Below are 26,885 nucleotides of genomic sequence, written 5' to 3'. Positions count from 1 at the left end.
TTAGAAATACGACAGTGTTTTTCTAACTTTAGAGCAACAGAGTGACATTTGATTCAAGAAAAGGAATGAGAGAGGGAAAACCAACCAGAACACCTCTAATATTCTTTAGCGTCTTGAGAACAGTTAGCTGCAAGTCTCAGGTCACACACAAATGTCCCCAGGGCCTCCTAGAGTTCCAGACACATCACAGACACTCAACAGAAGTTGAGTGAATGAGTAAAGCCAAGCCACTTTCCTGCGGCGATATATGTCAATTTGCAGGTAAAATGAACAGAAACAATGCAGCAACCAAATCCACCTCCTCACTCTTCACTCTTCTCCATGAGCCTCTGCTATGCCCAACCTATAGGGGTTTGGCAATCATTTACGACCATCCCCAAATGCACCAGACATGAGGTGAGCCCTGGACCATATTAATTAGCTGCTAGTGTTTAAGAGATACTTCATCAAACACCTCTTGGTCAATGTATTAACTGAATCTAAATTGCTATGGGAATATTAATTAAAAAACTGATTTTGCCTTCAGTAAAAAGAAGAACTTATGCTGGAAACTGAAATTTGGGTTGGGCCTTGAAAGATCCATAGAATGTATTTTTTTTTTTCCAAAACGAGTATATGTGTTCTAGATTAAAAAACCACCACAGCAAAACCCAGTTGGTAACAAAGCTGTGGTTTGTTCAGAGAATTGCATATAACTTGATTTGTCTAGAACAGAGTTTTTCATTTATTTCCAATACCATGGAGGCTATCTCTACCTTCCTGCTTTGAAGTTGCACCCCGTCCTTCCCCAGTAGACACGATTACTTAGGTTTATACCCTCTCCCTCCACTTCACCTCCCTTCTCTCACTTCCGAGGCACATAACTTAGTTCCTTTATTGCTCCAACTCAGGTTCAATGTGAGGATATCAACACAGAGCCCAGCAGGATGGAAGAGTGGGAGGCTTGGGAGAAGAGGCCACTTGGGAAAGCGTCAATCTCCAAGGGAACCACTGTGTTTCATTCACCTTGAAATCTCTCACAGCCTCCAGCACTGTGCATGGGGCTTCTGAGAGCCTTGCAGTAAATACCTGTGGAACGAATGAGAGCACAAACCAGGAGACAGAAGCAGGGATTCAGAACATCTCCTAGATGTAGAAGAAGCCTCTGAACTGGAGGGCTTTAGGAGAAAAAACACAGCCCGGCCTCTGTGTGTAATCTCACAGCAGCCACGCAGCACATGCACCCTTGGGAACATTCACCTCTATTTTAAAATAAATGCTGTAGGTATCCTCTCCGATTCTCCTATAAGGGAGTTTTCACACTACTCAGACGGGAACTTGGACACTTCACCAGACGGCCTCTGCTGAGGGATGCCCCTAGGGACACAGTCCTAATAAACAACACCAGGAAGGCTGCGAAGACCATTTGCAGGCAAGTCAGTCACATGCTGGGGAGACACTGCCCGACCGCACGCCTTGCTCGGCATTCCAGAAAATGCCATCATCCAAGAGATGAATGTGCGTCTGCTGTGGATATTGAAATGTCTTTTATTACCCTTTAGATTTTCACACGTAATGTGTCATTTCTGGGTCATTTTTTCTTTTTATAGCAGCAATTTTTAGACTCATTTCTTCAAGCCTTCAGGCAATTTAGCACCGCTAAAAATGCATCAGAGAGTAGATGGATCTCTCTAGCCTAAGGAAAGAAAGGAAACTAATATTTTATGTGATTTTTAGATACTGTGTGTTAGCAGTAGCCCAAACAAAGATCCCTTAATGACAATCAAAATACAGGATGCTTCCAGGGTATAAGCAACAGTAATACTCTCGCAGGCGCTTGGAGTGATTGGCAACTTCCAGCTGTGACTAGCTCTCAAAGCACGGCACTGACAACGAGGTGTGAATTTTTGTGTGAGGGAATTTAATTTAAATGTTCCAAGTACGTTGTAAGTTCATAGAAACCTGCCATTTGCTAAACAAGAGGACTTTGTCATGCGAAGTAGAAAAATTAAGTCCTCATGTTCACCCACCTATCTATACAAAGGCAGAAGCTATTTGCACACTGTGTGAACCTGGAAGAGGGTTTGGATGCAGCCGGGACTGAGGGGAATTATGGCTTGGGAAGGAGCTTTGCCCGCAAGCCCCTCTCCCATCTTCTTCTCTTTTGTGTCTCCCTGAGATCCAAGGTGAAAGCCCCTTTGCCTCCTTCCTGACAATTTATCAGGGCTTTGAGGACAGCAACGTCAGTGCCTGTTTTCCACGTGGGCTTAGGAAGCCAGAGGAGACTCTTCAAACTCTAGACCAAAAGGTGTTTTGCGGATCATGCTCTTTGCTCTGTAGCTTGAGCGAGGAAACAGTGAGGAGTGTCGGAGGCAGTGAGATGGGACAGACGGAAGCAGAGCTCGGGCAGCCCGCACCACCGTCCAGCTCACGCCTCCATAATGCACGTGCCCGACGCAACAGCAGCAGACATAAGTTTGTTTTACTTTATGAACATGCCCAGGCAGCAGCTGGAGCTAACCAGGTACAGCGTTCAGGGAAGTGACATATATTATTAACCACTCAGGTCAGGGCAGACATTTGCGGTCTCCACGATAAGTCAGCAATGGAGGTGCCTCATTCCCAAATCACAGATGAGAACAAGAGGCTCAGAGGGCCCTCTGCTCAGCGTCATACGATGCTGGATTCAAATGGCCTTTCTTTTTTTGTAACTTTGAAACTTATCACTTAAATCCGTGGTTGATCAGTAAACAATCCTAAATACACAGAGACTGTGCAGCAAATATTTCCTCCTGGGCTTACATCTACACTGGGCAAAACTTTGCAATCTTTTTATTTATTCTTCACATCTGGTTGTTTGTAACTGACCAGCAACCACAGTACCCACGCTTAACGAGCACCACACAAAGCAAGAGCCAGGAGGGTGGGCAAGAGAAGAAAACCCTGCTATAATTCAGCGCGCACACAAACACACACACTCACACACACATGCATATATGCATACCGGTAATCACATGAGATCCAGAAGCACATTTACAGGACACTAAAACATGTGAATATACTGGCCTCCTACAGAAGTTAGCACAACGCAAGCGCTCAGCAAACGGGACTCAGTTTCCAAGTGCCCCTCTTAGCAGCACACCTTCTGCCTGCCTTGCTTGGTGCGATGGCTCACTCTGTTTCTGTGGCCATGAATCCAAAACCCAGGTGCTGATGCCACGCAGAGCCAGGAGCCCTGCAAGATATTGGCTGATAAAACAGAGCCACCTCACCCAAACGCTGGCTGCACTGAGCCTGCTGACGCACTGGCTTCTGCAGCAGACATGTGGGATGCCCAGAAGGAGGGGAAAGCAATGCCCCAGGGCTCATACTTTGAGAAGGGGACACAGGGGCTGAGAGGGCTCATGGTAAACATCGGGCCCCAGGGATACACCCAGGCTGTCTAGAGGCACCGGTGAGACAGAGCATCTCCCTGGGCTGATTCTGAAGCTGAGCACAGCTTCCCAGCATGTTTGGCATCTCTGTTGGGTTCCAATTTCTGTCACTCTCGCTTCACTGGAATTAAACTGCCCCTAAACCCTTTGTCTTAAGCTGATTTCTAGGGAATCCCAAATAAAGTAGGAAACTATGATCAAATGATCAACTTTCAATGCAAGCCCCAAGACCTAGAGAAGTTATTTTCACAAGGTCACCAGACTATTAACTAGTTGTAAAAATGCAGCTGAGATAAAACATTAGTCACATGTTTTTCTCACCACAATGCAAGGTACTGAGGCCAAGAATTGTCATTTCCCTATCATACTTCTTACAACTCTGAACACAATTCTTAAAATGTCTTTGTCTAGCACATATACACCATTGAATACTATGCAGCCATAAAAAATGATGAGTTCATGTCCTTTGCAGGGACATGGATGAAACTGGAAACCATCATTCTCAGCAAAGTAACACAAGAAGACAAAATCAAACATTGCATGTTCTCACTCATAAGTGGGAGTTGAACAATGAGAATACAAGGACACAGGGAGGGGAACATCACACACCAGGGCTTGTCGGGGGGTGGGGGAGAGGGGAGGGATAGCATTAGCAGAAATACCTAATGTAAATGATAAGTTGATGGGTGCAGCAAACCAACATGGCACATGTATACATATGTAACAAACCTGCACGTTCTGCACATGTACCCCAGAATTTAAAGTATATTAAAAAAATTTTCTTTGTATATCTCCCCTCTTTATCATTTGTCCTACTTTGGCCCAATAAAATACTTTCTTCTTAATATGGTTTATTTTTCTCTACCTTATACTAATCTTGTGTCATTCCTAGACATAAAATCAAATATTTCCTAAGACATTTAACAAAGTAAGTAGGACCAAGCTAATCTGAGTAAAGGGATTCTGTAGATATCAGAAAAGAGAGTGTCTAGGGAAGTTGATGCCAAAATTTTACTGTTCTGTGTAGATGCATGAAATCCAGATGTAAACATCCCCAGAACAACAGACCTGCCCAGCTTCCTCGCATCTACGTTCCTCTATGTAGTTATGCATTTGATGGCTGGAATGTTTGCTTTAACTTCTTGTCATTTACATCCAGTCCTTAATGCCCACGTCACTCTATAGGAGAGAGAGGCAGGACAGATTTTCCCTCAGGGTTTTCACACAGGCTCTTCCACCTTCTGGGACTGAGCGCCCCATAGCCTCAAGCGGCGACGTCCTTTCCTGCCCATCCTCCAAGCCCTGGCTGTGACGTCTCCCCTGAGCCTTCCTCCACGCTCTGTCTACAACAGCGGAGGCCTTTTCTGTTGTTCCTTCTTTTATTTGTCCTTATCCTAGGAGCTCAGTACTGTTCCTGAGGGCTTGCTCATTTTGCTAAGGAAATGAAAGAACGAATCCGTAGATGAAGGGTTGCCTTGGATGCTAAAAACCTCCCTAGAAACGGCTCCAGGTAGTGATTTGTTATTTTTCTACCCTTTCTTTTGAGAACAGCAGATACAAAGCAAAGAAAAGCTGAAATCGGGCCAGGTGGGGTGACTTATACCTGAAATCCCAGTACTCTGAGAGGCGGAGGCAGGCAGATCACAAGGTCAGGAATACAACACCAGCCTGACCAACATGGTGAAACCCCGTCTCTACTAAAAATACAAAAATTAACTGGGCATGGTGGAGTGCGCCTATGATCTCAGCTACTCAGGAGGCTGAGAGAGGAGAATCGCTTGAATCTGGGAGGTAGGGGTTGCCGTGAGCAGAGCTTGCACCATTGCACTACAGCCTGGGTGTCAGAGCAAGACTCTGTCTCAAAAAAAGAAAAGAAAAGCTGACATTGGATTGCAATTGCTTACTGCTGTGTGTGTGTGTGTGTGTGTGTGTGTGTGTGTGTGTGTGTCTCTCTCTCTCTCTCTCTGTGTGTGTGAGATGGGGGATACTGTACATATTTAAAGGTCCTAAATGATAAACATAGTGAAATGATTACTGCAGTCCAGCAAATGAATGTATTCACTTCCTCATGTGGCTACGTTTGTGTGTGTGGGTGCTGACAACACCTGAAATCTACCCTCTTAGCAAATTCCCAGGATGCAGCACAGCATTATTAACCCCAACGCAGCACTATTAACCCCAACGCAGCAATATTCACAATGTAGCATTACTAAACACAGAATTATTAACCCCAACGCAGCACTATTAACCCCAACGCAGCGTTATTAACCACAGCACAGCATTAGTAACCCCAACTCAGCATTATTAACCCCAACACAGCATTATTAACCCCAACACAGCATTATTAAGCACAGCACAGCATTAGTAACCCCAACTCAGCATTAGTAACCCCAACACCGCGTTATCAAACCCAACACAGCATTATTAACCCCAACGCAGCATTTTTAACCCCAACACAGCATTGTTAACCATGACACAGCATTACTAACTACAATGAAGCATTATTAACCACAACACTGCATTATTAACCACAATACAGCATTGTTAATTAACCACTTCATGCTATACATCAGATCCCTAGGTTTATTCATCCTATGTAACAGCAGGTTATGCCTTTAACAATATCACCATTTTCCTCTGAGTATCTGTTGCATGCCCAGATTGGCGCCAACTTCTACCTTGCACTCCTCTCTTCTTTCACCAGGTGGTCCTTCCCGCTTGGCGTGGGCAACTCCCACTTCCTTCCTCCTGTCTTTCATCAAAATCTCCTGGGAGCAACAGATCTGACAAATTCTTTCATACACAAGAAAGTATAATGGAGTGAGATGGTTGACTACCTTCCCCTTCCAGAGGTAGCTACATTTCAGCACAGCAGGATGTCTTAAAGCAAAGTGGTGGTCTCTACAATTCGTTCACGGCAAGCTCCTGGAAGCATCATTGTGAGAGCAGGGAAAATGGACCACCATAAGTGGCACCTCCTCACATCATCAGTAAGGGTAGAGCTGGTTCTGAATGCTTGCTGAACACTTAACAAAAGTCTAGCAGGTAAAAAGAGTGAGGAATTAATTTAAGAAACACACACACATAACTGCAGGTGGCATCGGCAAGCTGAAAACTGACAAACCGTTGCTTCCCGAATCTTTCCAGGTATCTGCCTGTCTTTCTCCCTTTCTCCTTCTCCTCCTCATTAGTATAAATAGGAAGCTTCAGTAAAATTCCTCATAAAATTTAGAATATGGTACCAAAGGGCATTTAATGCTGTTGAAGGGTGGAATGGGTGGATTTACTACCTTTAGATCCTAGTTAAATTGAAAAACCATCTAACTAGCTACTCTATTTCCCCTAGAATATGAATACAGAAACCTAAGAGGTCTCTAAACCAGCAGTTCTCAGCAAGGGCCAAGTGTATCAGAATCACCCAGGGTTGATTGGAAAAGGGACTGCAATTGTCACAGGAGACTATGAAATGTCATCCTGGGGAAAGGGTGCTCCCATTTACTCCCCCAGCTTGCCACTATATTCTCTATGATGGCAAGCAAGTATTGTTGCCGGTGGCACTGGAAAACCACTAGTGACCCGAGATGATAAGAGACAGAAAACCACCGCTCTGGTCTGAAGCGAAAGTCTGCAGGGGCAGTAATTTTACTGAGGGATCCACGGCATCCACCTCTATCTCCACTCTATAACAGGATTCAGTCATAAATAGCAGCCATTGTTCTTCCATGAATGTTTTGCAACATTCATAGGCATGTTTTGCAATATTGCAAACACAATATTTTATTAATTAAATAAATGATTTCAATACAGTAAAAAAACATGGTTTTGCTGTCTGATTGAAAATGTGGATAGAGAGGAAGGAAGTGATCGCAATGTCAAGAAATGTAAAGAACTATTCCAAGGGGGTTTCTGCACTGATCTCTATGTGCACGAATCAGCTATGATTGGACATTTTTCATTCATCCCCCATGATATCATGGCAGCAAGCTTGATATCAGGTCATACATGCTAGAAACCTCCATGACTCATTTATGTCGCTGCTAGACGTAGGTTTCCCTCTGGCTTCTGAGATCCACCAGCACTGCATCATTGCGTCCGTGGGACTCCTGTTCTTGGGAGCTGCTCATTGGCCTTGCATCTTTATTATTTTTCCCAGAACGTTATTTGATGGAGGCCAAGGTTTGGTAGCATTTTTGCTGTGGGGAAACAAATCAGCTGCCCTTATTCTTCCAGCTTCTGCAGACATATAAGAGCTGTAGAAGACAGCAGATACTGAAAGTGTTTTCCAATGATGAGGTTTCCATATACCTTATCAGACGATGTTTATGCTATCAAACAGGTTTTCAAAACCAAGCCTGTCTGTGTTTAGTCACCTGTCTCTAATCTCATATCATGGATGACATACACCAGGTAGGCCCATGGTTACCAAACTCACTTGCACATCAGAATCACAGGAGCCACTTATAAAAGGCCTAACACTGAGTTACCTACACTAGTCACCATAATCTACTTTAGAATAAGATTCTGCAAAATTTTCATGGCTCTGTTCAGCAGCGTCCACAAACTTTAAGGCTAAAGGAAGCCTGTCAAATCATTGCTAATATGCAGAAGAGTTAGCAACTATAGGAACAATATTAAAGCAGTGAACACTGAATAACAACCAGTGCACTGATCTGGGGACCATTCTCCCTGCTCCCTAATTTTTCCAATTGGTTTAAAAACTCTTCAGTATCTGAAGAGATTCATTTTGTTTCCCCCTACGTCTTCACCAGAAATATGTTGAAGGAAAGGAGATAGTTAGTGTTCACAGATCTGCCCTAGAAAGACAGAGTGTTACAGGACATTCTGTCCATAGTGATCACATTCACAGGAACAGGAAGTACAATGGTGGCTGCTGGGAGATGTGGGCAAGGGAGGATGGGAAGTTATGACTTGATGGGCATAGAGTTTCAGTTTTGCAGGATAAAAAGAATTCTGGAGATGGATGGTGGTCATGGTTGTACAACCATGTGAATGTGTTAATACCATTGAACTGTACACTTAAAATGGTCAGGATGCTAAATTTTGTATTATGTGTATTTTATCACAATTAAACATTCTCTTTAAAAATCCTCATGACTGGTCCATCTTCCTGACCAATTAAACCAGGACCTTTGGGGTAAGTGGAGTGTGTTTAATTGCACACTTGCAAGCCCCCAGGAAAACCAGATCACTTTCTCCCTCTAGGGCAGATCAATGAACACTAACTCTCTGCCTTCCTTCAACAAATTTCTGCTGGAGGCATAGAGGAAAACAAAATGAATCACCTGAGATTCTGGAGAGATTTTTAAAGGAATTAGAAAAATTAGGGAGCAGGGAGAATGGCCCCAAAATCAATGCACTGGTTGGTCATTGAACGTTCACTGCTTTAATATTGTTCCTAAACTCTTTTGCACATCACTCATGATGATCTCACAGGCTTCCTTTAGCCTCAAAGGTTGTTGACACTCCTGAACAGAGCCATGAAATTTTTGCAGAATCTTATTCTAAAGTAGAATATGGCAAACACATGGCTAAGAGACACAGGGTGTTATAACTCTAATGTATGGAAGAAATAATCACATCTCCTATTTCAACCCATTCTTCCACAGATGAAGAATTAAACACACACACATACACACACACACACACACAGAAAAAGTGTTACACAAGGTCATTTTGAAGAGCATTTATATTCAAATAGCCCCCGAGATGTCATATCTGATGATCATGACAAACTGGGCTTTTGTTGATAATTCATCAACTATTTTTTGCATTTTGAAGCTAACAAATTAATATAGGCTTAAGTAACAATTGCCTATTTTCTCAGAAGACTATTTAAATGTGTATTTTATCTTGATGAAAAAGTTACTTTTCTACTACAGATATTGAAAAGACCGTGGAAGAGAGAGGGAGGATGTTCCACCAGTCCTATTTGGTGAATTGCTTATCAGAAGCAAGTTTAACCACACAAATATGATCTGAAACACTCACAGTGCGTCATTTTTCAAAGGGACATAAAGGCTTCAGGGAGTGTGAATGGGATATTGTTGGTTGTGGTATTTCTTAAGCAGTTCTTAAAAAATGCAGTTGATGCTCTTTGAAAGAGCAGTTACCATTGGCAAATATTTCTCCTACTCTACTTCAGTTTCCTAGTAACCATGGATCCTCCTTCAAAAGCTACCTGCCTGCCTCCTAAAACTTAAAATTTTTTTTAAGTTTTAAAAACAATTTGGACAATGGCAGGGGACTCAGGTGCGGCAGACTCAAATGCAGCATGTCAGGAGAGGCCTGCGATCCGAAGTGTGCTTTTTTTCTATGACAAACCTGCACTGTGTGCTCAATCCCACTTTGTCCTCCTTCACGTTTTCTCCACTAGGCAAGAGAGTAAAAATCACTTACAGAAACGAACACTGGTTCAAGAAATGACATCATGCTTGAGTTTCAAAAAATAAAAGACAGTTCTTTGTCTTCCATTTAGGGACATGGAGTGGAAAGGGATTGTGTCACAAAAGGGGGGATTTTTCCCAACAAGAAACCAAGCTTGAATGTTTTTAAAATTCCCTCTTGTATTCATTATAGTTTCCAAATTGTCTTTAAGAAACCCCTGATGTATGGGCTTGATTCTAAGTTTACAAACGCTTTATCTATTAGTAAACTAAATTTTTTAGTTGATGGGAAGAAGGAATAATAATCATAACCCAGTGATGTCCATATTTTCCATTTTTTCTTCTAGTTGTACATACATGAGCTAGCAAATGGCCAGGGCTCAGTGCTTAATACAGCATATGATGCAAGAAACAGCAGCTTTTTTATTGGGAATAATTATATTCTTACAAGTGTACCTATAAATAAAAATTTTGCATAGAGAATCAATATTTACTGTTGCCTTACAACACGTAAATGTAAATGCATTCCTGATATAAAAGTAAAATTCACTTAGTGAATAACGGCTGAACGCTTTCTTTGAGGCAAGCTCTACACTGAACACTGGAAACATGATAGTGAATAAAACAAAGTTCTTCTCTCTACGGGGCTCAGAATCTTGTGGGGAGATAGAAAATACGTAAACATGAATTATGCTTAGTCAAATCAAATTGGAAGCATAGACATGCATAGAATTTCTGGCTGGTCAGTGCTAGAGAGTGAAAGGAAAGGCCAGAGGGAGGGACGCTGTGGGGACGAAAGGTCCATTTCAGATAGTGTGGCCAGGAAGTAGCATGGAACAGGTACCTCAGGGGGTGACGGTCCGAATCCTAAGATCTGGCTTTTCTCTGCTCAGTATATAACAGAACTCTTAGCATTGCTGAGAGGACAGATGATGTCAACATATCACGGAAAACATGAGGACGATCATAGAAATGAAGACATGGTAAAGAGGAGACCCAATATCACACAGGATACCAACCGAGACATCAGTGTATGCACCTGCTCTAACTTTATAAGCAGATGAAGCCTATAAAGTATATAAATGATGACAGATAAAATAGTAAACAAGAAAAAGAATCAAAGGAGCCAAAAAGCAGGTGGAAATACAGGAAGGGAATAGCTAGAGGTCCCTAAGTATCTCTCCACTATTCTCTCCATCAGGAGAGAAACATTATAACATCAGTGTCCTTGGACACATGGGCATAACCTGAGTGTGCAGTTTCACCGCTTGTGGTATCCAAGGGCACCCACATGATAGCGTTTCTCTCTTGATGAAGAGAATAGTGAGAGCTATCTAGGGGCTCTAGCTACCTCCATGCTGTGTGTTCACCTGCTTTTGGGCTTGGGCTTGTTTGATACTTTTCACAATAAAACTTATAATGTGCCTGTGGTTTCCCTCATTTCTTCATCATTTAAAAAATGATTCAATAACACAACTTAATAGAAAGCAATTCTTTTTTTTTTTGAGAAGGAGTCACTGCTGGAGTGCAGTGGTGCCATCTCCACTCACTACAACCTCAGCCTCCCATGTTCAAGCGATTTTCCTGCCTCAGCCTCCCGAGTAGCTGGGACTACAGGTGCACGCCACCATACCTGGCTAATTTTTGTATTTTTAATAGAAACAGGGTTTCCTTATTTTGACTAGGCTGGTCTCAAACTCCTGACCTAGAGATCCACCCGCCTTAGCCTCCCAAAGTGCTGGGATTACAGGCGTGACCCACCACGCCCGACTGAAAGCAATTCTTCCCGAAAAGAACACCAGATTGACTCCCTGGTTTCTACACAGTCTGTAAGTACAATTATTTATATTTTCATGTAACAAGAGACAGGTGCCTCTGCTCTCACTGGAGTTGACCTACAACGGAGAAATAATAAAACCATTGCAGCAATACTATAATAACTATAAATAAAATTATCAATATGCTACAAGAAATTAAGATAACTAAATGTGGAAACTAGAAATGAGCAGTTGTTTATCAAAACACATGGGCTATAGATTTGTTTCTGCTTCTTCTTATGTAATTTTTTTTCCTTAATGTACTTAAGTTTCTCCTTCCATTTGATGACACATAATTCAAAAAGCATATTTCAAAATAGAATGAAAAATAAACATGGTATCCTTAAGATAAAAATATGCTAAGACAAAGAACAGATGTTATTAGCATGAACAGTAACAGGCACATACCAAAGACATAAATTAACTATTTAGTTTTTAAGTCATAAATATCACTCTTTGGACCCCCAAATTCCCTTTAGAGTCTAAGTTATGACTCTATTTTAATTGTTAATCTATTCTTTGATGAGTAGTGGTTAACTTAATTGGTTTAGCAGAATATTAATGAGGTTATGCCCATATATCCCTAGAGATTGGCTTGTTAGCCTCAATTTAATCCATTCAACAGAGGAGGCTTCTACCTTGTGTTGGGTCCGGTCATCTAAAATAAAATCAGTAAGGCCTCTCCCCTTTCCTTCAAAATCACATGACTGCAGTGAGATGATAGTAACATAAATACATGTGTAAAACTCAGAGATGCTGGGAAACGTTGAAATCGTGAGATGACATGAAGCTGGGTGTAAAGAGCCCTTCATTCTGCAGAGAGAAGCCAACCATGTGGGTGAGCCAAGGTGGAGTCACTTGTCTTTCAAGGACAGCATGGAGTGTGAGAAATGCATTGTTAGGAAATTTGGTGGTTGTGCAAACATCATAGAGGGCCCTTCCACACACCCAGATGGTGTAGCTTGATACACACCTGGGCTTCATGGTACAGCCTAGTGCTCCCAGGCTATGAATCCATACGGCATGTTACTGTACGGAATATTGTAGGCAATTGAACACAATGGTAAGTGTTTGCATATCTAAAAATAGAAAAGGAGCACAACAGATATGGTATGAAAGACAGAAGATGTCTCATTCACATAGGGTACTCCCTATGAACGGAGCTGGCAGGGTGGAAGCTGCTCTGTGTGGGTCAGTGAACAAGTGGTGAGTGAATGTGAGGGCCTAGGACGTGACTGTACACTCCTGTAGGCCTTAGAAACACTGTATCCTTGGGCCACAATACATTTATTAATGTGTTTGCTTCTTTAATAATAAATTAACCTTAACTTACTGTAACATTTTTACTTCGTTACAATTTTTTTTTTTTTTTTTTTTTTTTTTTTTTGAGACAGAGTCTCACTCGGTCCCCAGGCTGGAGTACAGTGGCGTGATCTCCACTCAATGCAACCTCCACTTCCTGGGTTCAAGCAATTCTCCTGTCTCAGCCTCCCAAGTAGCTGGGACTACAGATGCCTGCCACCACGCCCAGCTAATTTTTTTTGTATTTTTAGCAGAGACGGGTTTTCACCACATTGGCCAGGATGGTCTCGATCTCTTGACCTCATGATCTGCCCACCTCAGCCTCCCAAAGTGCTGGGATTACAGGCGTGAGCCACCGTGCCTGGCCTACTGTGTTACACTTTTTAACTTGTGAGTCTTTTGTAATAATACTCAGTTTAAGACACAAACACACATTACAGCTGTACAAAAGTGTGTTTTCTTCATATTTTTCTTTCATAAGCTTTTTTGTATTGTTCTTTTTACTTTTCAAACCTTTTTGTTATAAACTAAAACATGGACCTATGCACTAGCCTAGGACTGCACAACATCAGTCAGGATCATCAATACCACCGTTTTCCACCTCCACACCTCGTCCCACTGGAAGGTCTTCAGGGGCAACCACAAGCATGAATGAACCTGTCATGTCCAATGATCACTGTTCCTTCTTCTGGATACCACCTGAAGGATCTACCTGGGGCTGTTTACAGTCAACTTGTGTGTTTTTTATAAGCAGTCGGAGTATACTCTAAACTAACAGTAGAAAGTATACGATTGCAAATGCATGAACTAGTAAGACAGTCATTGATTCTCATTATCAAGTATGTGCTAGCCTTTTCTGTGACTGGCAGCACAGTCCATCTGTCTTACATCAAGACTGCCACAAACATGTGAGTACTGCTCTGTGCTGGGAGGGAGCAGGGCTAGGAGGTCACCAGGCAATGGAAATCTTTCAGCTCCATTCAAATCTTACAGGAAAACCATCATATATGCAGTCCATTGTTAGGCAGTGTATGACTGGATATTCTATTTACAAAAAGAATAAAAAATTATAGGGAGAACTATTCCGTATCAGTCAGTTTTGCCTATTAAAGCCCCTCCTCTGTTTCTCCGTTAACTGGCAATACTCCTTTGTGGAAAGACTCTCAACTGCGAAGAATCAGCATGGGTGGTGTTGGTGTGGCAGAAAGGAGATGATACTTGAGGAAGAACATGACTAAGAGGGAAAGGAACTGGCTGGGCGCAGTGGCTCATACCTGTAATCCCAGCACTTTGAGACGCCAAGGCAGGCGAATCACTTGAGGTCACGAGTTCAAGACCAGCCTGGCCAACATGGGAAAACCCTGTCTCTAGTGAAAATACAAAATAATTAGCCAAGCGTGGTGGTATGTGCCTGTAATGCCAGCTACTCAGGAGGCTGAGGCAGGAGAATTGTTTGAACCCGGGAAGTGGAGGTTGCAGTGAGCCAAGATCGTGCCACTGCACTCCAGCCTGGGGAACAGAGTGAGACGCCATCTCAAAAAAAAAAAAAAAAAAAAAAAATAAACGAAGAAAGACAGGACACTGAAGGTGGGCAGGTGCCACCTGCAGAGGAGGTAGTGTCAGGACAGATACTGCAGCTCATGCAGAATCAGGGCAGTAGTCACATGGAGCTCTTTATGGACAGACATAGAGGGGGTCACATTGTGGAAGAAAAGATAAAAGGGACCTGAAAGCAGTTGAGAAGCTCAAGTTTCAGAGAATTCAGGGAGCTCCCTAAGTTCAGTTTCAGCATCTTTGAAATGTTCTTAAAAGGCTAGAAGTAAGGATTTGATATTATATATTTTAAAAATATGGCTGGGTGCTGTGGCTCATGCCTGTAACCCCAGCACTTTGGGAGGCCAAGGTGGGTGGATCACAAGGTCAGGAGTTTGAGACTAGCCTGGCCAACATAGTGAAACCCCGTCTCTACCAAAAATGCAAAAAAATTAGCCGGGAATGGTAGCACACGCCTGTAATCCCAGCTACTCAGGAGACTGAGGCAGGAGAATTGCTTAAACCTGAGAGGTGTAGGTTGCAGTGAGTTGAGATCGTGCCACTGCACTCCAGGCTGGGCTACAGAGCGAGACTCCGTCTCAAAAAAAAAAAAAAAATTATAATGTCCAGCAGTGTGCATCACGGCCAATGCTAGTCTACGTGGATCTGTGGTGCCAACTATAACATGACACACCCCTCGCGGTGATCAATTAAAGCAAGATTTTCCTTCTGCTCAGCATATGCAATGCATGCTAAGCTGCATGGCTTGGAACGCTGAACTTAAGGGCAAATTTCAACCATAGCTTGACTCCTCATTGGCTACTTTGTGAAGTCCGCACACTACATACCCCTTTCCAGTGGTCCTGTATAGTGGGTGTAAAAACTTTTAATAAAATCATCTGTGCTACAAACTATCAAGGTCAATAGAAGCTTTGAGATCAGTAGGATCCAGCTCTTACTCTGACTAGGTAGAGCACTTTGTTAGGTTAGTGTTCTGAATTTCAACACTTCTACTTATGAAAATGAGGATAATTACATCTGCCTGGACACAGGTTACATTTCCTGTTAGCATAGAAAGATAGATGAACAATAGATGCCAGAACCCACCCATAAATTCTCAATACCTATCCGAGCTCCCTCCCTCAGATACTGGAATTTGAATACTTCCATCAGTCTTACTGATAAATATTCAGTTGTAATGAATACACTTTGTCTTTTAGACAGTGGTCTATGTTGAAAAATACTGTCAGCAAACTGTCCCCAAACTGACTTGAATTCAAATAAGCAAGCTTTGTATTTTATGCTTTATTTTCTTTCGGTATTTTATAGATAATGATAGAATTAATATTTAGATTGTCTATGGAAAAGGGATTTCTCAAGAACCCAGAATAATACTATAAATGAAACCAGATGAGGAATATTTTACCAACCTAAAAAAGTGAACTCTTTTTAACAAAAACAGCCCCAAGTTACATATTTACAAGGGCTACAATGCAAATGAGCACATCTATCCATCTCGGCCATGTTGGTTGTTAGTTTGGATTACATGTTAGTCATTAGTTTTGATTATAAGAATTTAGAAAAAAAAACTGAATTAACTTTCATTAAAGAGAGCCTCAAAAGACTATTAAAAAGTATCTTCCTTTTTTTTTTTTTTTTTTTTTGAGACAGAGTCTTGCTCTGTCCCCCAGGCTGAAGTGAAGTGGTGCGATCTCGGCTCCTGGGTTCAAGTGATTCTCCTGCCTCAGCCTCCCAAGTAGCTGGGACTACAGGCCTACAGGCGCACACCAACATGCCCAGCTAATTTTTGTACTTTTAGTAGAGATAGGGTTTTACCATGTTGGCCAGGCTGGTCTCGAAATCCTGACCTCGTGATCCACCCACCACAGCCTACAGCACCCAGCCTTCCCTCCTTTTAAAACATCAACATTTATAATGAACTGATTATAAGACGCACACCATGTGTCATTTCATCTAAGTGTCATAAGGCATCCTTACTTGGCTGTAGTCCAGCAGATTCCATATGTATACAAATGGGTTTTACTGCCCCATGGAACACAAATAGTAGACATAATCAATAAATCAATATGTGGGCTGGGCACGGTATCAGTAATTTCAGCAATTTTCAATGCCAAGGAGAGAGGACTGCTTGAGGCCAGGAGTTAGAAACCAGCCTAGGCAACACAACGAGACCTTGCCTTTACAAAAATCTTTTAACAAATTAGTTGAGTCAATGGCACGAGTTCAGTCAGTGGCACATGCTTGTACTCCCAGCTACACAGGAGATCGAAGTGAGAGGATCATTTGAGCCCTGGAGTTCAAGGTTACAGTGAGCTATGATCATACTACTGTACTCCAGACTGAGTGACAAGTGACAAATTGTCCCTATAAAAAATAAATAGGTCATATAAGTATATAATATAGGTCATCTACACATATAAATATAGGTCATGTACATCAGATGCCCATGATCACTACACAATCCTAAACTACCAGCATAAATGACATCTAACTTAATTCAATTTTTGTTGCAACATAGCAAATATCCTACTATAATGTTTCTTTCTTCATATGTACTTTCTCTTAACTCCAATTATAATTTTTATGCTCAGTAGAATCAGGTTGCATACTTAATGCATCTCTTTTTAAGGTGTGCCCCATACATCCCTGGAAAGGTAGAATTTTAGAACGTCTGTGAGGTCAAGATTATTTTACAATACTCTAAGGTGTTAGGTGCCTTCTTCACTGAGCTGCCATTTCCACTGACAGTGCAAAAACAGTGATGGGAAAAACTGATGGCGATTTTGCACCAATCAAGCAACAGCATCAGGCAGTAGGACAGAAAAGGTCCAGTGTCACTTAAGAAAGTCCTTGAGGGACCAGGGAAAGTGATTGTTTTAATAAATTCTAACACTTGAATATGTAATGCGCCTCTAGGGCACGGAGAAGCCTGAGGAGCTCTGGAGGAACAAACATCTACGTAATTGTTTGAGTTTTGAGTCAAGCTGGCTGCTTAGTTTTCTACTGAACTCCTCCTCATTTAAAGAATGATAGACCAACTATCATGGCTAAGGTCTGAGTATCTGTCAGGAATTTACAAAAATTGAATGAGTCTTTTCCTTCAAGGAAAATGACTGACAAAATTTGAGCCCACGACAAAGTTAAAGTTTTCTAATTTTCAATAGAAATAAAATTATAATTTTCATTTGTAGCTTTCTAATGAAAATTAGAAAATTTCCAAAAGCTTGTACCTATCATCATGAGTTTGACAGTTTTTCAATGCTTACGGATCTTCCTAATGAAATACATGGTAATATCAACAAATGTATTTTTTAAAATAATGTATAGGACAATGTATAAATATTTGAAAGAACTGATAACTCGATGAATGATTTTCAAGTGACCAATGTATGAGGTACAAAATCATGCATAAACAAAAAATTAATTTAGGACAGAAGCTCAGCCAATAAATTTTGATGTAAGAAAATAAAAAATGTTTATTTTCAAAACCCCATATCCAAATTGCATCTAAAATTTAAGATGATATCATTTGCCTATTTTTGTTACAGTATCAAATAATATACTCAGTTATTTGAAAATAATTTGAAAATACTAATTTCTTTTTCAGCTATATATAAAGCTGGGTTTTAAAAAATATTTAATTAAAACAATATTGTGTAACAGATTGAATACAGAAACATATAACAATCCATATAAAATATTATACACTAACAATAATTCAAAGAAAGCTAAAATGGCTATGCAAATGTAAGACAAATTTGGTTTCAGAGTAAAAAATGTTACTCAGGATAAAGAAAGTCCTTTCACAATGTAAAGGGTATTAAACAAACAAAAATACATGGCAATTTTAAACATTTGTGTACCTAATAACAGAGCTTCAAAATGCATGAAGCAAAAACTGATAAAGCTGCAACGAGAAATAGACAAATTCATAACTTTAGTAGATGATTTAGATAAATCTCTCTCAATCACAGATTTGACAAGTGATGAGAAAACAAGTAAGGATCTCAAAGCCTTGAACTACGCCGTCAACTGACTTGATCTAACTGACGTTGATGGAATACTTCACCCAACAACGCTAAAATATGTGTTATTTTCACGTGGTCATGGAACATTTACCAAGATAGAGCATATTCTTGCCCATAAAGCAATTATCAAAACATTTTTCAAAGTTCAGATCCTATAAAGCATAATCTCTAACCATGCAGATTCTTAGAAAATGTCCAGTATATGGAAACAAACTACAAAACTTCTAAATAAATCATGGAACAAAAAAGTAATCACAAGGGAAAATAGAATGTAATTCAAGCTGCATGAAAATGAAAACACAGCAAATCAAAATTGAAGAGATGCAACCAAAGCATTACGTACAGGAAAACCAATAGCAGTAAACACCCACGTTTAGAAAGAATAAAGGTCTTAAATCATTGATCTCACCTTCAACTTTAACAGACTTGCAAAAGAAGAACAAATGGAACCCATAGTAAAAGGAGGAAATTAATAAGAGGTCAGAGCAGAAATCAGTGAAATTGAAGACAAACTAAACAATACAGAAATATATGTAAAAGTAAATTGTATTTTTTTGAGAAGTTAAATAATATTGACATGTCAATAGGCAGATGGAACAAGTAAAATTTTTTTAAAAATATGAGTATCAAGAATTTGAGCTGTGAAATTACTACTCATTTAAAGGATAATAAAGAAAACTAAGAATAATTTTAAGCCAACAAATTTGACAACTTAGATTAAATTTTAAAATTTCTTGAAAGATACACAGTATCAAAGCTCACTGAAGTAGAAGTAGATAATCTACATAAGCTTGTAAGTAGAAAAGAAGTTCAATCTGTAATTAAAAACCTACTTGTAAGAAAATTCCAATTCCAGGTAGCTTCCCTGGTGAATTATTCCAAATATTTAGCAATGAAATGTTAACAATTATACACAAACTCTTCTATGGTATTCCAGAGAAGAGAACATTTTTGAATTAATTTTGAGACCATTTTTACTTGACAGGAACAACAAAGCCTTTATAAGAAAAGACTACAGCCTATCATAACTCATAAACGTACCTGTAAAAAACTAAACAATATTTTAACAAGTCAAATTCAACAATTCATAAAAAATACATCATTACAAATTAATTTTATTCCAGAACATGTTTTTTTTAACGTTGGGAAATCAGTTAAGTCTTCATAGTCACAAAATATGCAAACAAAAAACGGTCATATCAATAGATGTAGAAGCTTTTGAAAAAATTCCAAATTTGTCAGATCAAAACACACACACACACACACACACACACACACACACACACACCCCTCAAAAAATTACAAATAGAAGGATACTTCCTCAACCTGATAAAGGGCATCTTTGAAAAACCAACAAGCAACGTCATAATTATAATGAAAGCCAGAACACTTTCCACCTAAGCTCAGGAATAAAGGCAGAGATTCTCACCATTTCTACTCAATCTTGTAAAATAGTTTCTAACCATGCATTTAAACAAGAAAAAGAAATTTAAAAAAGTCAGATTGGAAAGCAAAAATTAAAAACCCTTTTATTTGTAGATAACAAAATCACCTAGGGAGAAAGTTCTAGGAAATCTATCAAAAAAGGTACTATAACTAGCTTATCTCTGTTATGTATATATTTGTATACATATACACACATCATAGATGATACAAATAACATTTTACATATGTATTTAAGAGAAAATTTAATCTTTCAAATCATTTTCCCAGGTGTTATAGTATTTGATTGCTATTGCTACAAACGTAGAGACATATAAACAACATAGTGATTTCCCAAAAAACTAGGAAAGTGACAGATTGAAATTCTCTTCTGAGATAAGGTTCTACAGAAACCTTATCTATATTCCATCCCTGAAGGGCCACATGTCTGCACAACCTAGATTCTCCCTACCCCCACCCGAGCCAGATCAACACAGCCCTCAGAGTTAATGTTCATCCTGAATTTAAACCTCTTCTTCAGAAATAAGTCTGATCTGAGAATGAAATGGAGTAAAGATTGACTTACTTACCTAGGATATGATTGAAACTTTCATGATTGCCCATGTGCTAAGTAGACGTTGGCCTGAATATTCACAACGTCCCCGTTAACTTTTAAAGCTTAAGCATTTTCTCTGTCATTTTCTTAAAACGTGAAATGCAATTTGAAGAATTTGGTATTCTCAGATACAAGTTAAATTGTTTTGTTTTTAAAATACAGCTCCGCAAAATTGACCAAAGAAGTTTCTAGGTTTCTGGGATGACGGGATACAAGATGGGCAGTTCCCCTGATACACAAAGTACATTTGATACATAGATGAGTTTCTTTGTGCCACGCACAGTTTTAGTCACTGAGGATGCAAAGATAACACACTCTCCATTCTGGAGACGCTTAAGACAGGTGAGAAAACGGATGTGTGAGCATGCCGTGATGATGCACTGCTGTCAACTCTAACAACGCGGCACAGAAGAAAAGGGAAGGGAGGCAGGAAGAAGATTTTTCCTCAACAAGAGGGACATGAAAGACGTGACTGTTGATACAAGGAAGGAATACATAGAATGGAGAGCCCTTGGAAGAATGTGCAATTTTATCTAGTTGCTTCGTTTTCAAAAGAGATAAAATTCCTGAATGACTTCAAATGACCGCTATTTTATAATATGATACTGGAAACCAGCATCCTTCTGTTAGCTGCCAGCTGGTGCATCCATGCACCACACTCACTGCATTGCTAATAACTCTTCACAACCAACTCTTCCTATGGAGAACTTCCTTGAGCCAAAGGAAGGAAGCCATTGATTGACAGGCAGGAAAGTGGGTACAAAAGGTGACGCCTGCTTGTCAGTACAATTTGTGCCCCAGAACTCCCCATGGGAACAGACTGAAGTGAGTCTCCAGTAAAAGCATCTTTCTGCTTAGCTTTTTACTCCAATTCTATTCCACTTCCTCTACTCCCCTCCTCCAGAGAGCACTTTTCCAATAAATCACTTCAGTAAGAATTTTCATCTCAAGCTCTGCCTCAAATGGACTTCAGCAAAAACAGAAACTTCTTAATATATTAGTCAGGATGTGTAACAGTTAACCTATATCCATTCCAACACTATTTCTTCACATCTATACTTTGTATCCTTTTCATGTAAAACAATTTTACCAACTTCATTATAGACACACTACAATTTTCTTATTTTTCTGTTCCTTTTAAAACTACTGCTGTTACTCCAGTTTTACTAAATAACATTCCTTCTTTCCTCACTAATAGTAGCAGCACTTTTCTTCCATTTGTAGCCTGCTTCAGTACCCTTAGCTCTCTGAACCTTTTTTTGAATTTTTTTTCAAAAATGGTGACATTGTAAGAAGGAAAAACACATATCTTGTTTCTCTTTACTTTTTTATTTTACAGCTACTTTTAATAACTGTATCCATCTTGTAAGATGGAAAATGTTACATTTCTTGAACTCACTGAAATAAGTGCAAAAATCTAGAGTAATAGGGCTATTAAAATCACTACTGTATTCATAATGTAGAAACAGAAAATCAGTATTTAGTTCATCATAATCCTAGCAAAATGATTCACATTTTCTGAATAAACTTTATTGGCTGATACTAACATTCATCATTCCTAAAGTTTTTTAATGAAATAACTATGAGGAGATAATTAAATATTTTACCTTCTATCTTTAAACATTAAAAGAATTGGAATATGACATTTACATGGTTTGGCACACTGCGTCCCCACCCAAATCTCATCTTGAACTGTAGCACCCATAATCTCCACATGCTGTGGGAGGGACAGGTGAGAGGTAATTGAATCATGGGGGCAATTACCCTCATGCTGTTCTCATGATAGTGAGTGAGTTCTCATGAGATCTGATGTTTTTCTAAGGGTATTTTCCTCCAATTCGCTCATTCTTCTCCTTCCTGTCGCCACATGAAGATGGATGTGTTTGCTTCCCCTTCTGCCATGATTGTAAGTTTCCTGAGACCTCCTCAAACATGCTGAACTATGAGTCAATTAAACGTCTTTCCTTTATAAATTACCCAGTCTCTGGTATGCCTTTATTAGCAGTGTGAGAAGGGACTAATACAGAAATTTTAACAGATTATAAACAAAACCCAAAATCTCTGAAGACAAATTTTGATCACACACATTTACAGTTAATTTATATTGGTTCCTAGAGTATAAGGTGCCAAATCTAGAGTACCAGGAATTTTTCAGTATGTGTTTTAGAATTCTACAAATAATATAGTTGCATAATGATTGAGAAGTTTTATCTTTACCTCAAAAGAACAGAAGAGTTAAACTTAACTGCAAGTTGAAATTATATATGTCTTACAAATAACGTGCTTTTTTCCACCACTATTGTATCTCTTACCTGAAGTCAGAACCTGCTCTTCTACCATTTTCTGGAATCCCAGGATCTGGACACATGTCAGAGACCAATGCAACACCGCCTTGGCTCACTGTAATAGACAGAAACATTGTTAAAATGTTGTATAGTTATTGAGTAAATACCCAGATAAAAAAATTTATTCTAGGCGTGTTCAGTTCTTTAATGATAATGACTTAAAATGTGATCTCCAAAGGAATTAAGACACCTTAAATACATTCAAATAAATGTTTATATTCTCATTGGTGAAAATCAAAGATGTGTTTTCTAATGAAAAGATGATAATGTTTGGTTTTATTTCTCTCATTTTTAAGATGTCAAAATTTAATAAAAAATTTCATTTGTTCCTTGTGACTACTTTTATGCCAGGTCACAATTAACAGCATGATGAGAAAAATAGCATTATGAGAAAAATGCATACACTTAGAGAGAAGAAAGTCTTCACTCATTCCCACAGACGGCAACAGAGATGACATTTACTAAGCTCTATACAAAAGATACTTTAAATAACATTACGTATATTTTAAACGTTGAAGTGTTTATCATTAAACTAAAACCCATAATGGTTTCTTTGTTCAAGTGTACTCATTTATTTCTTGAATTTCATGGAAAAACTTTTTTCCTGTTGGGACTTGCACCACCACAGAATAATTTTTAAAGAACTCGTTTGTTTATTGGATAGAGTGGCTGTCACTTCGACATTCATTTCACCCTATATAATTTGTCTAATCGAACTAAGCCATTTCGTTTTTTCTTTTCCCAGGAATTTGCTTAGCAGAGGGCTTGGGACCCAATTCAGTATAATGAGATGTGAGGGGAAGTCCACAGGAGTCCTTCCGGGAAACATTACAGGATGCTAATAAAGTGCATGTCTATTTCACTCTGAAAATTTCTGTGTCCAGGTTTCAAATGTAGAACTATTGGTGCCATTTTCCTATAATCCAAGGATGGAGACAACAGCATGTATGGAAAAGAACAGATATGTCAAGAATCTGGACCTGCTACCTTATTGTTGAAGCAGAAAATCAACCAATTTAGGAGGAATATCACAATTCTGAACATTCTGTTGTATTTATTATAGCTTATTCACTATAGTTTAAATCCATTGAATAGGGGATTCTATTATTTGCAGCTGAAAGGTGTACATATAAATATACATTTTCTCACATATATTTTAAATGATTCCATAAGAAGAAAATAATACGCCTGGGTATAAGTGGAATTCGTGAAGCATTTGATTAAAACTATGCATAAAACAACAGCAATCATAGCAAGTTTAGTTTGTTTGTTTTGAGTCAGGATCTCACTCTGTTGCCCAGGTGGGAGCGCAGTGGCACAATCATGGATCACTGCAGCCTCAACCTCCCAGGATCAAGCAATACTCCCATCTCATCCTCCCTAATAGCTGGTAACACAGGCTTGTGCCACCATGCCCAGATAATTAAAAAAGATAATCTTTTGTAGAGATGTTGTCTCACTATGTTGCCCAGACTGGTCTCAAACTCCTGGCTCAAGTGACACTTGCACCATGGCCTCCTAAAGTGTTGGGGTTACAGACATTTGCAACCACGCCCAGTGAAAATTTATCTTCCACTGCTAAATTAGAATAAATTTGGGTAACAACATAATCCTTCATTAAATACAAATTCTATTGAATATGTTATGTGGTTTCATTCTTAGTAAGTACTTCACTATTCCAAATGGGTTAAGATATTTTTTAGGTATTTTTATTTCTTTTTTAAAATAAGTTTTTTTAAATAACATCTAAACATTATTTTGCTGCACGATGTGACAATTATATTGAACTCCAAAATTTTATTTTCTAAATGTTTAATTTCCTCAATATTATATCAAAATGATTCAGCAAGTTTGCTGATAGCATCAGTAGATAGACAGAAAGCTTCCAGACCCGTATTTCCCCATGGAAACACCAAAGAAATGACTACCAAAAGATTAAAATCATTTTACGGGAGCTCTAAATGACAGTAAAAAATCTACAACAACCAAGCAAATGCCCAACGAAGAAAAAAGATGATCAAAATAGGACTATATTTCCTGATGTTTTATTCTCCTTCTTTCATACCATGACTTGCGTGGCACAGTGCAGTTGGGAGGAAGCCGCCCAGTGACCAGTTTCCTCTCTAGGGATGAAGAAGCAGAGAGAAAGTGGTTGGCAGCATGATGGTCGCTCTGTGGGCTGCCTGAAAGACTGAGCTCTGTCTTTCCTGACTTGCAGGTCAGATGAGGAAGGGCGGCATAATTGGGATCTCTGGCTAGCAGCCATGAAAGGCTGTGAGAAACACTGCTGTATAGAAAACTGCAGCAAGGGTGCAAACCCATGGGTACCTTGGGGTAAAGGATTCCAGGCAGAAGAATACGACAGAACACATATCTAAGGCCCCAATGTGAAGATGAGATGAGATTCTTTGGAATATTAATATGTTTAAAAGCAGCTGGGGGAAAAAACGAAAACAAAAACACAACAAAAGGTACACACAAACCCAGAGAGGACATGCACCCCCTCAAAAAAATCTAAGAACACGTAAAAGTCTTCAGTCCAGGTTGATCTCAAGGCTCAGAGGCCCACTAATTAGTGAACATTTTCTATATATTCTGCAAAGATTAAGTGCAGTAGTTAACTCTTTTCAAATGCTTTTTTTTTTTTTAACAAAAATCACAAGGCATACAAAGAAACAGGGAAACATGGCCATTCAAAGGATCGAAATAAATCTCTAGATACAGTCGCTGAAGGAACATATGCATCAGACTTACTAAGCAATGAATTTACAACAATGATTATAGATATGGATTTAAATAAATGAATATAAACTTTCCAAATTTGAGGAAAGACATAGATACACAAATTCAAGAACATTAATGAACTGCTAGCAGGATAAACATAAAGAGACCCACATCAAGACACATAATAATCAAACTGTTAAGAGCTAAAGAAAAAGAGAGAATCTTATAAGCAGAAAAAGAAAAGCAAGTCCTCATAAACAAGGGATCCATAAAAAGACTATCAACAGATTTCTCTGCAGACATTTCACAGGTTAGAAAGCAATGGATAGGCTGGGCAGTGGCTCACACCTGTAATTCCAACACACTGGGGGGCCGAGGTGGGCAGATAACTTTAGGTCAGGAATTCGAGACTGGCCTGGCCAACATGGTGAAACCCCATTTCTACTAAAAATACAAAAATCAGCCAGGCATGGTGGCAGGCACCTGTAATTTCAGCCACTGGGGAGGCTGAGACAGGAGAATAGCTTGAACCTAGGAGGCAGAGGTTGCAGTTAGCTGAGATTGTGCCCCTGCACTCTAGCTTGGGCAACAGAGCAAGGCTCCATCTGAAGAAAAGAAAAGAAAAGAAAAGAAAAGAAAAAAAAAGAAAAGAAAAAAGAAAAGAAAGCAATGGATAATATATTTAATTACTGAAAAAATGTCCACTAAGAATTCTGCATCTAGGAAAACTGCCCTTCAAAAATGAAAGAGAAATTAAGACATTCCCAGACAATCAAAATATGAGTTTATTACCAATATATATTCGCCACAAGAAAGTCCTTCAAGTTGAAATGAAAGGGCACTACATAGTCACTTGGAGCTTCATGAAAAGAAAAGGGTCCCTAGTACAGGTAAACACATGAAAATATATATAAAAATTATTGGGCCGGGCGCGGTGGCTCACGCTTGTAATCCCAGCACTTTGGGAGGCCGAGGCAGGCGGATCATGAGGTCAGGAGATCGAGACCACGGTGAAACCTTGTCTCTACTAAAAAATACAAAAAATTAACCGGGCGTGGTGGTGGGTGCCTGTAGTCCCAGCTACTCGGAGAGGCTGAGGCAGGAGAATGGCGTGAACCTGGGAGGCAGAGCTTGCAGTGAGCCGAGATTCCGCCACTGCACTCCAGCCTGGGCGACAGAGCGAGACTCCGTCTCAAAGAAAAAAAAAAAAAATTATTATAGTAAGTTTGACTTAAAACCCCCATTTTCATTTTCTACAGT

At 39.6% G+C, this 26,885-nt stretch overlaps 1 protein-coding gene across 1 annotated transcript in view; it reads right to left on the bottom strand.

The window, feature by feature from the left end:
* The window catches only part of CSMD1 (CUB and Sushi multiple domains 1), a 2,040,038-nt gene that overhangs the window by 637,217 nt on the left and 1,375,936 nt on the right, over nucleotides 1-26,885 (bottom strand). The window contains exon 8 of the mRNA XM_032158987.2: nucleotides 22,869-22,956. Coding sequence (XP_032014878.1) covers nucleotides 22,869-22,956 — 88 coding nt within the window. The remainder of the gene's footprint in view (nucleotides 1-22,868; nucleotides 22,957-26,885) is intronic.

This window comes from Hylobates moloch, unplaced genomic scaffold (genome assembly GCF_009828535.3).
Source record: "Hylobates moloch isolate HMO894 unplaced genomic scaffold, HMol_V3 SCAFFOLD_8, whole genome shotgun sequence".
Classification (NCBI taxonomy): domain Eukaryota; kingdom Metazoa; phylum Chordata; class Mammalia; order Primates; family Hylobatidae; genus Hylobates; species Hylobates moloch.
Note: the sequence above shows the minus strand (reverse complement) of the source record. Positions and strands in the feature narration are given on the sequence as shown.